Here is a 12038-nt window from a genome sequence, read left to right as displayed (position 1 = left end):
CCAGAAATTAATTGAACACGTTGTTAAATGAGCACAATGCACTGAATTGAGGAACTCTGCACTACACATAATATGTAATACTTAAACATCATACTATGTTGTATTATCAAATTTCAGAGCTGGCTCAGGCCTTTCACTGGCCCTAACAGTAATAATATTTGCTTTGTAAATGGCCTTTGAATGAATTTCAATAGAAAGTTCAGCTAAAGATGTGACGAAATCACATTTAACACATTTCAGACCTGCTCAGTGGAACATTGGAAGGTGTTCAGAGAATTTATTGACCACTGAATGATTTTTAGAGCATGCTTTGTGGAGTTAATGTTATGTCAACATTTTTACTTTATCATGTTAAGCAATATGATAGGCATCCTATTTACGCAAAGTTCTAAATCTGATTCACTTACAGTAAACAGACTGTCAAAACATCTCCCTGCAACAGGAATTTAATAGACAAAATAAATGGGATCACTGACCTTTAACCTCGATCAAATAATAGGTAACACTTTAGAATAGGTAACACTTGTTAACTATTAACTATGACATTTTTCTCAATTCTTCATTTGCTGCTTATTAATAGTTAGTAAGGTAGTAGTTAGGTTTAGGTATTGGGTAAGATTAGGGATGTAGAATAAGGTCAAGCAGAATAAGGCATTAATATGTTCTTAATTAGCGCTAATACATGGCTAATAATCTAGTAATATGCATGCTAATAAGCAACTAATATGTGTTACCTATTCTAAAGTGTTACCATAATGATAATAATTGGTAAAAGGCAAACACGACAAAACATTTTAGCAATGAATCATTGGACACAGAACACTGCACACTAGGAAAGTGGAAAGTGAGACCAAACCAGTAAGGAAAAAACGACATTTGTGTTTGATTTAGTGATATAAACAGGGGAAGTACTAAATGTTTCTCTCAGGGTTCCGCCCCTGGCAGCTCTGAAGTGCACGTTAAAGAGCATGCTTTTACTCCCTTCCTAACTTGGCTCCGCCCTGATCGTGATATTGAGGGGAAAGTAGGCGGGATCTTTTTGTGAACTGCTCAGCATTCTTCACCAATCAGAGAGATTCCTCCTCCCTCCTCTCCAGCCCTCTTCTCCATCCCTCCACCTCCTCTCTCGCTGTCTGCATTGTATGCACGCACAGGGGCAGGAAAAAGTCCGGGGCAGGAGACAGCGAGAAGAAAAAAAAAACAAGCAGCTTCTGGTTCTTCTTTCAAACGCATTCCCGCTGCATCAGGCATATAAAAACCTGCGTTGCGTGTGTGCTCACACACACTCTCACACTGAGGAAGAACACAACTGCTTCTTTTCCCGTGGCACCTGGCACACTTGCTCGCAGAAGGTGGACGAGAGTAGGAAGGAGGCGTGCTTGAAGATCACCTGGGAGCAGGTGGAGGAGAACCTGTCACGGCTACCGTCTGACTTCCATGAGGGGGAACTTGACCTGATGTCAAACGAGGAGTGCCGTTCGCCCATCGGCCTGGACTGCTGCAGCTGCTGTCTGGATCTGGCCAATGGCTGCGAGCCTGAGCCGGGTCGAGAGGGTCACACCAGCCTGGGGAGCCCTACGTCCGTCAACCACTTCAGACAGCTCCGAGACCAGCTTCACTTTCAGAACCTAAACACAGACAAGATCAACAACATCATGAGACAGGACTCGCTGGAGTCAGTGGTCCGGGACCCCTGTTACCTGCTCAACGAGGGCATCTGCAACAGCAACATTGACCAAACCATGCTGTCCATACTGCTGTTCTTCCACAGGTATGTGAAACTTCTCTTGTATGTCACACACCTGCTTCTGCACAATCATCTAAAACTACAAACATCTCTGCCAGAGCTGTGATTGTCAACGTTGGGATGTTCGAGTTTGATGACAACAACATGCTGTGGTTTCACTTATGTAATTCTGACCATCTCCTGGATGGCTGCTTATGAATGACTTTAAGTATCTTTTTTTTAAGTGTTAACACTACCATTTCATTTGAAGCAAGCTCTTTTAATGGGTTTGGGTTGTAATTCATCATTTATTAATTGCCGACCACTAAGCCAACACCAATTAATGTTACACAATTTCAATATAAACATCAGACAATACTAGTTATTACCAATTCTTGATAAAAACATGATTAAGAACCACGCTCAACTGGCTTGCAGTCTCAGTAGGGTTCCAGGAATGTGTAGATTGGTATGAAGAACATGCCTTTAAGAGGATCTTGAGTCAGTCCCATTTAAAGCAGTTCTCACTTCTTAAATACGCCCCATTCATTGCTCACCAGGTTCATGCAATGATTGTGTGCAAATATTCAAGCTCTTTTTTTTATTTCTTTTTTTTTTTCACATAAAATGCATGCAGATTTGTTTTGCCCCAGCCAGTACGATTTGCAAAACACCCATTCATTTACAAACTATGGGGAATTTACATACCATCCTGGCATAGTCTTTCACCTCATAGCTGAAGTATGCAGAAAAACAAATTCCACTCCGGATAATATGCATGTTTATAAAATTGTATAGTCACAGGAGTTTCCAAAACAGCCCTGGATGCATTTAAATCCCATAAACCTTTAACACTTGCTGCAGTGTCATGTTTGACAGTGTGTGTGCATAATATTGAATTTTGGAACGAGCCGATGTGATGTACGACATATTAAACTCCGGACAGCCAAATCCCTAACAATCCTCAAGAAACAACCAAAAACTCATCTCTTCCATGAGCAATCTTTTCTTCTTTTCCAACTGCCTCTTCACAAAAAAATAAAATAAAATAAAAAAATTTGTATTTTCCTTTATCCCTTCCTGTTGTTCTAGCATTTACTGTTTTAAACAATCACCAAAACCAAAAGCATTTTTCTCGTGCTTTTTGCCATCTTATGGCAAATGTAAAGTGTCAAAAATGGAATGCAAACCATCCACAGCAGGTATTTGGCAAAACTAGCTAATAGAGATCAAGCTCAAAGTGTATTATTTTCCACAAAACCATGCTCTCCAAATTAAAGAAACATACAGTACACCAGGATAATTTGCTAATCTGATGGTGTTTGAAACGTTTAGTCTGCAGAAGAGTTAGAGATAAGGCCTAGTGGAGAAATAGACAGCTAAAGCCAGGTATTAAAACAAAAAGTCAGAACTATATTTAATGGACATTTGCAGCCAGATGATGAGAACGTATTCCATGTGTTGTTACTGTAAAACAACACCTTTGGATTTCACTTTAGAAATGTTCCCTGTCAGCGTAGCAGAGATAAGGGTTAAATGTTTATAGGTAGCCTGTCATACTGTCTTAGTAGCTGATAATTTTTTTTCTTTGACAGCAAGACACCGCATATCTGCTCAAATTGCTATCTTAAGTTTTGACAGCTGTAGTTAAATGGAGTAAAAAGAGTCAGCAAATCATTTTTTACTTGGGTATATACAATTCATATTTGAAACTATTGTAAATGAAAAGATCTGAATGACTAATAAAAGAAGCATGGCATGATAAAGTAATAAGACGTTTCATATGAAAAAGGGAGTTCCCATAGCAACACTTGTTGTAAAAATCTGTCTCATGATATTGCATTTAAGAGAAAAAATACACATATGAAAAGTAGAGCTGTAAATTGATTTTTTTTTCATACTTTAATGTGAAATAACACTTTAATGACATGATATGCAGATCATGAAATTATTTGTTAATGCATAATTATGAAATTAATTAAAAAGAATAGATAGAAAAATGCATGAAATAAATAAATAATCCCACAGCCCAGATAAATATCTAAAACAAGCATATTTAAATGTCCTTGTTGAGTCCTAAATATGATGCAATAAATATTAAAGAGCCAGTAAGATGAAAATTCTAAGCTTCCTATCACTGTTTATAAGTCCTGTACATTAGGTTTAAATCCATCCAAGGTTAAAAAACATTGTCATTTTGTCAAAATATCATTTTAAAATTACCTCAATTCTCAGAGATCCCCAAACGGTTCACGCGAAGCTGTTCAAAAGATTCAGTTTCCTTAAACCCCACCTTTCGGTTGCATACTGTGTTCTGATTGGTCAACTGACATAGTTTTGATTGGTTGTTCCGCACACAACTTCATGGTAAACAATGCGTTAGCATCTTTTTGGGGTGAATTTTGTCTTATTCATCTCACCGCGAAGCAAACAGTAAAATAAAAAAACTTGTACAGTCTCGCTGCTTTTTCTTCTGTGTGTGCGTATTCAAGCCGCGCGCTTCAGTTTGAATCTGAATAGCGCGTTCAGCGCGGGGGCGTGGTCACATTAGATATAACGAAGGGAGACGTGAAAAACGTACATTGCGTTGTTTTCATATGGATTACTTTATCACAGAATATCTGTTAGCAGCACTTGTTACACTTCATGTTAATGACGTGTTTGTAAATGAAGATCAGCGCAGACAGGCTGCAGACAGCACACATACTGATAAGACGCTCGGGAGAAAACAGACACATAACTTCATAATCATACTTCGCGTTGTAATTCGGAGATGCTTGTTGGTCTAAATAAAGTTTGTAATGAACCCCTTTTTTAATGGCCAAACGCTTTGAAAATCCCGCCTTGTACTCACCGAGATTAGAAAAGCAGTCATCAGTGAAATTTTGTGAACACAACAAAAGGGATTGGTTGTACTGCTCTGGTATTGTGGTAAAAATGAATTTTAGCCATTGGTTCTTTTGATCTTCATTCTTTGGCAGTGAAAATAAAACAAACTTGCCTTTACAATTAAAAACACACTGTCTCCTCGACATGATGCTATCACACCAAACAGAGCGTCTGTGTGTGGGGGGTGGGGCAGGTCAGAGTAGTTTTGTTTCTCCCAAGACGGTAGGCGGAGGTTATTATGCAAAGTTTTCCTAGTGACGTACATAGAGATGGGCAAAAGATTTGAAATCTGTAACGACTCGTTTCAGCGATTCAGAGTCGACTCCTTACTTAAGAAGCCAATAACTTTATAAATCGTGTACTTTTTGGTTTAATTACTTTGCACATTGTTTACACTGATGGACAGCTACATCATACACTGTAATACAGGTCATTTTTGATTTCCCATCTGTGTGGCTCTTTAATATGATATGCAATTTAAATGGAACCTTATTTATGGTTGTTCTGATTTTTAAAATGCAATAAAGTTGTTGCTTAGGATCTAATCTCACATCTGTTTTACGACAGGACAATATACCTCTTAACCTTACTAGGATGTTTTGAGTCCAGTGTGCCAGTTAATGTTTCGTTTTCTTTATCGGGGTGTCCTCAGTTTTTTACGTGGCAGTGAAAGGTTACAGTCTACATAATTAGCTTTTCTTTATGAGCCTGGTGTGGGGATATAAACAGGAGCAGTCTGCATGGGACCTCTGGCCAAAAGACTCTTCACAGTCTCAGTTACTAAACACACAGAGTTCAACAGCCCTCTGTTCTAATATCATCAAATAGCCATTGTTAGTCTGTACACCAACTCATTCTTGTATTCCATGACAGGAAATGCTCTTCTTTTTCATGTTGGACGGACGTTCTATGCCAAGGGCTACTTTCCCAGTGATCCCAGCATTTTTTCTAAAATAGGCACTGTAGTGTCTGAGGACTCCTTTCTCTCGTCCTTACACTGTATAATATTTCATACTTCACACTCCTTGCAGACTTAATACTGACTTGTTTGTGTTTCTCACAAAAGTTCCTGATGTCTTAAGAAAGGAACATGGTGTTATTGATGGAACAACGATAAGAAAGGTGTGGCTGTTTAATATTACGTAGAACACAGACTAACAGAGGTCCTGCCAACAATACGTCCTGTCCACTAAACCCTCAGATATATTGCTAAAATGCCTGTCTATATACTTAATATGCAAAAATGTAATCCACGTCTCCAGACACGCAGAGACATGGTTTCAGACATGCCAAGCTGAACAGCTCATGATACACTATAGTGTCAGAGCCAGCATTTCTGGAAATTATCCGTGGGGATTTAAATAAAAAGGTGTGTTTCTGGTGCCCGCAGAATGGAAATTGGTGATTGCATAACACATTAAAGTGCACTATATATATATATATATATATATATATATATATATATATATATATATATATATATATATATATTATATATATTGCATTAGTTTAAAATATATATATGTTCTAACTGCTCAAATCAACATTTAACACCAACAAACTCATATTTAAGTTCTAAATATAGTGCAATTAAAAAAAAAAAAAATGTTATGTAATGCTCATATTGATGCAAGAAATATAAGACCGAGAAAAACATATGAACAAAGAAGAAAACGAACGAGTTTTGTTTCACCATATAAATCAGGAATGTAAACAAAACTTTTAAAGATAACTGATAATAAGATTGTTCACCTGCACAAAGAAACTGACACATTACAACATCACAACCCAAAACCAAGTCCAAATGCAGGGTGTGCAAAATCTTGCAAAACATCATGAAAAGACAACACTGTGTGATTCTTCAAGGTCTATGCTAATGTGAGATAACATCTGAACCCTCAGCCTTGCCCAGACTGACCCCAGTATCTCTGACCAAACAGATGAACAAACACAAGTCAGAACTGCTCGTTCTCAAACCTCCCTCCAAGCCAGAACTTTTGGCTTCTTCTTGAATTTTTTTTTAACAAGAATGCTGAATATGTGCTACAGAGATAGATAGATGGATGGAAGGATGGATGGAAGGATGGATAGCTGCTCACTCATCTATCGCATACAAAGTCACATGTTTGTCTGCACACTTTGTGTCCAGCCAGAATGAAATAGGGAGCCACAACTAATAAAAGGCATCCAGCATATCACATGAGGAAAGAGAGCTAATGTTCGCCACATGAGAGCTATAGCTTTTTATTCTTTCTCAAAACGTTGAAGACTTGTTGAAGCAGAGACTAGAGCAGTCCCTATCAATATACCTAAGTAGTACTGATATGCCAAAAAATGCTAACAATGAACCTCTGTACCCCGCCAAGTCTACAGAAGAGGACAAAAACGTATCAGAAGATGAAACTATTTTCCAAGGGATCCTCCTAAACCCTGCAGGACATTTTCCGGAAAGGAACATGAAGCAGACTGTTACATAAAAGTCCAGGGGTCATGAGGGTCTGGTGGTTTTGGCTGAATGGTCTTCCTTTCAATGTTGTTTTGAGAATGTCAGGCGATTTCTTCACTATTTGCGTGAAGAAATCAAGGCTTTGAGAAACCCCAGGCCTGGAACCTCTGAGCCTTATTCCCATCCATCCCTGGCTCTCGGTGGCCTCATAGGCGTATTTATTTGACACGATCATCACTACAAAGAAGATCAGTTATACATGCATTAAACCACAATCTGAAGACACGATTAGCACTCCCAGCTGTGTCAACAGAAGCCAGAGCACTTCAGTAAGACTTCTGTTTCAAAAGAACAGCAAAACTGTAAATGCTGATTGGATCAGGTTTGGAACAATCAAGCGACAATGTGAAAAATTAATCACAGACTGCAATGCTGTGACATAACTTTTAGTTTTTGTTCATTTATTTAGCTAGGGAGAGGGTTGGAGGTATGGGTAAGTTTAAGGCTGGGTTAAGGTGTAAAGTATGGGTCAACAGTGTAATTATAAATGTAATTACAGAAATTAAATACAGATGTAATTACATGTAGGTTTTTTAAAATATAAGTACAATGTAAAAACATGTATGTACATAATAAGTACATTGTACTACATTATTAATTAAAATGTTAGTACATAGTAGTTAAGGCCACTTAATATAAAGTGGGTCCGATATTTTTTTATTTTATTTATTTTTTAATATTTTGACCTTGCTACTCAGGGGAACAGACCCAGTTTTTATGATTTTATGACAACAATGTCCAAACAGTACAAGTGACAAGAGTCACTGACCCATTCAATAAACTGATCCATTCAAATACATTTGCTGAATTCTTGGCATAGAAAGAAAATTATTTGCAAGTAAATAGAAAACCAAAGTACATAGTATTCCAAATTCAGCAATTTTTAATTTATTGAGGAATGATTCACCATTCACTTAACTTATTCATTCATTCAGAAACAAAATGTATTCTCTTTATGACTGAATAATTTGTTCAAAAACACCGATTCATATATGAACATCACTACATATACTGGCTGTAATTAATTTTGGAAATTATATTGTCAAGCTGCATACATCAGTGAGCATGTCTCATTTAAAAAAAAAAATGCAAAAATTAATTGTTACCCTTGTGAGCTATAAATTATTGTAATTTCATTTCTAATTAAATTGTTCCAATGTAATGGTTATTACTCAATATTAATGGTGTGTGATTAACTGTATGAAAGCAAAAGGGGAAAAAGAAAAAGAGTCGGTGTACATATCCAAATCACTAATTGGGCTCACTCAAAAAAAGAAAAAGAAAAAAAAAGGACCAACTTTTTAACCTATGCCTGGTAAACACCTGACTAGTCGAAAATAACTGAACTGTTTTATTAATAAACTTTCTGGATTTTTCAATGTGCATATATATATATATATTTATAACCCCCAAACAGCACTGCATCTTGTGTGATATTGCTTACGGCCTTTGCTATATTTCAAAAGAATCATTAAAGCTGTTTTAGTCAGTGAATAGCAGTACAGACATTCTGTCTGCCTTAGATCATGTGCTATCAATTTTGTCAATCATAGACATAAAGCCTAATGAATTGATAATGTCTCCGCTAATTACTTGAGTGAGTGTGGCCTTTTGATGTAACACACTCAATGCATTCAGTCATGCAGCTGGTCTGAAAATGAAACCTTCACTGAACATTTGCATGATTATTCGGATTATGAGTCCACATGTGCTTCTCAATGTAGCGAGCACTACCCTTAACACAAGCTGTTTGTAATAAATGACTTGCAGACAGTAGATGAGGTGTTGTAATAAAATGCAACAGGTGGATCAAGTTTCTTAGTGGCTTAACAGGTCAACTGTCTTCATGGCAGAGGCTTGTTCAGTAATTTACTTGTCATAGTCAGATAAACATGCACAGAGGTGTATAATATCCATTTAATTGGCTAACTGAATAGCAGCATTGTTGAGACTGGGCCGGTGGAGAGTTGACAGTGAGCCAGAGGCTAGGGGCCAGTCCGGGCTTTGTTGTCTGGTATAAGGTGCTCCTGTTCCCAGAAGCAGGGTTCAGGGTAGTGACAGGCACTGTCTACAAGCCCACCCAGCACTGGCATTCACTGATCCAGAGCGGCCGTGCTATAGCCATAACACAAACATACTTATTGAGGGCACTGGAGTGCCTCAGAGTTCATGATCTGGGACGATGGACTAAATGCTAAGATAGGCTAATAAAGAGACATTGTGCTGTCATATAATCTAAAAGGGACCAATTAATGTCACTGACAATCATGTGCTGTCATTTTTTAAAATGGAAACAGGTGGGGTTCATTCACCAATGAAAAGGGAGTCTTAAAATATTGTCTAAAATGCTACTTTATCAGTAATTGGTGGGATTTGTAAAGAACAGGTGAAAATAAGCAATGAATATTTTATATACACAGCCAAAATGACTTTATTTCTTCTGTCAAACACAAAAGGAAACAGTTTGAGGAATATACCTGTTGCTCTTTTTAATGCAATAACAATGAAGGCTTTCAAGCTTCAAAAAGGATGCAAAAGTATCATAAAAGTAGCTCATTTGACTCATATGCTGTATTGCAAGTCTCATAAGAAAATGTGCTACTTTAGTATTTTTTGGTCTTCGTCTCCTGTGAACTAATTAGGAACTCACTCAAAATAATCAACTCATGCACGAATCATACACTTTTATTTCTCTCATAAGCACGAAGAAGAGCTAAGATGGATTTGTCAGTTAATAATGACTTTAATTGTCTGTTCGTAACACAAACCTATTGTACAACTTCAGAAGACCAGAAATATGCTATCGATTAAAATTTTTTTTTTTTTTTTTTTTTTTTACATGAATATGCCTACCTTTATTCAGCAAGGACACGGTGAGTTTCTCATAAGTGACAGTCAAAACATTAGATTGTTCCAAAAAATTATCAAAGAATTAAAGAAAATTGTACTGCAGTTTCCACAAAACTTTTTTTTAAATCAAGATTTCAAAAAGCTTTTAGCATAATAATATTTGTTTTTTCATGATCACAGCTTAATTTTTTTTATTTCTACTATGTCTAAAAAAAATTTTTTTTTGTAAAAATGTATATATAATGAGCATATGTGAGACTTTTACCAACACAAACTTTGAATGGCAGTGCACCATCTTTTGTGTACCAGGTTTTGGTTGACACAAGAGTAAGTAAATGATGACATAACTGTCATGTTTTGGGTTAACTATCCCTTTAAACAGTGTTCAGGGCGTCTGCTGTGGGGTAAATGTTGTTGACTCTGGCAGGCCTTCAACAAAAATGTATGTCCAAAGTATTAGAAGAGAGGTCAGATCATTTGCTTGTGAAATAAAACTGCCATGGTAGCTTGTGAAACAGCCTCACGGGGTCATGGTTTGTTGATTTGACAAAACACTCTTTGGATGGCTTCAGCTGTGTTTACCTCAGGGCAAATGTGAGGTCTGATCATGTTGAAGTGGCTGCCAAGGCAGACATAATAGCATTTTAATTGCAGACATTAGGGACTGTATCCTTATTTCCCCCAAGGCCATTTTAATTGAATATACTCTACACAACACCTTCGCTGCAGTTAAAAGTGAAATGACAGTTATTCTATTGTACAGGTTTGTACTGAATATGAAAAAATGACATGCATAGGCTGAACATAGATGATCGCACAAACTCTCAAAAGATCTGCGGCTGGAGTTTGATTTCATCCAAGGCATTTGTTTTCATGACCTCAAAAGTCTCTGCTGGTAACTGTCTTGAAGTGAAATAACTTTCACCACTTCCAGTGCTTTCAAACCTTGTGTAATGTAGTAGAAAGAACAAACAATCCCTAGTCCTTTTGCCTTTATTTTAAAGATACACCAAATATTTTCTAAATTATTATTTTTTATTAATATAGATTTTTATTAAAATGTGAATATGACCTTTTTTATGAAATTAGACTCAATAATTTTTATTTAGACTAAATAAGAAACCAGTAGGTGTCGGTAAATGTCTTGTAATTGAGGCATTCATTCATTTGATTTGTTCAAGCAGCTGATTCATTCAGGAATTATGTAACTGTCTCTTTTAATGATTGGGCCATTGAATCATTGATACAAAGGATTTGTTCAAAACGCGGATTAATTCAGAAATTAGGCTTGTGCGAGATGCATTCTGTGTGTTGATCGGAGAAGCATAACAGTTCTGCTTCGACTTTAATAGGTAATATTTATGCCAGCCAAACAGCGATAAGACACTTTTGTGTTTAAAATATAACACAATATTAACTTCTTATTTACTGAACTGTTGAATAAAATTATATACACAAACTGACAGTTGTCATATATTATATTATATTATATTAAACTGTGCGTTTATGGAAATTAGAGACATTTATTAAAGAGAAATTTATTGATATTTCCCAGTAAATTTTTTTTGCCTTCATTGTTTATGAGAATGGAATGACATGGAAAGCACCAGCAGGAGTTGTTTATATGATGATACAGAGGTGAGCCCTGTGAAATGTGCTTGGCCTTTATTGTCTTATCTTCTCACACCCTGCCAATGACGTCCATTGAGATAATGACAGAACCTGTCAACAGTAGTCTGCCCTCTGCAGCGTTTGCCCTTGTTATATCAGTGCCCGTCAGCCCATATGGGCCGAGCTGAATCTGTGCATGACTTAGGCCTTTCTCACACCGCATGCAAAGCTCCGTGTAATTATTTTAGCACCCATATTAACAGATTATAGCATTCACAAAGTCCGCCCTAGCAGAGCAGTTCTGCATATCAGGAATGTAGCAAAAGGTGCAAGTTGAGTTTCAGTGCTCAGTCTGTTTTTTTCTACACATAGTGAGCCGTACTCAGCACTATATAATCTATTCATCAAAATGATCTTTTGCAATATGGGCTTTTATGAAGGAACCTAAAATAATAG

At 36.9% G+C, this 12038-nt stretch overlaps 1 protein-coding gene across 1 annotated transcript in view; it reads left to right on the top strand.

Annotated features, from left to right (window-relative positions):
* Positions 1-1127: 1127 nt before the first annotated feature.
* Positions 1128-12038, top strand: part of LOC113057799 (TSC22 domain family protein 3-like) — a 30391-nt gene continuing 19480 nt past the window's right edge. Inside the window, exon 1 of the mRNA XM_026225318.1 lies at positions 1128-1771. Coding sequence (XP_026081103.1) covers positions 1143-1771 — 629 coding nt within the window. The 5' untranslated portion in view covers positions 1128-1142. The remainder of the gene's footprint in view (positions 1772-12038) is intronic.

This window comes from Carassius auratus, chromosome 39 (genome assembly GCF_003368295.1).
Source record: "Carassius auratus strain Wakin chromosome 39, ASM336829v1, whole genome shotgun sequence".
Lineage (NCBI taxonomy): Eukaryota > Metazoa > Chordata > Actinopteri > Cypriniformes > Cyprinidae > Carassius > Carassius auratus.
The sequence above is the reverse complement of the archived record's forward strand: the minus strand, read 5'-3'. Positions and strand labels throughout refer to the sequence as shown.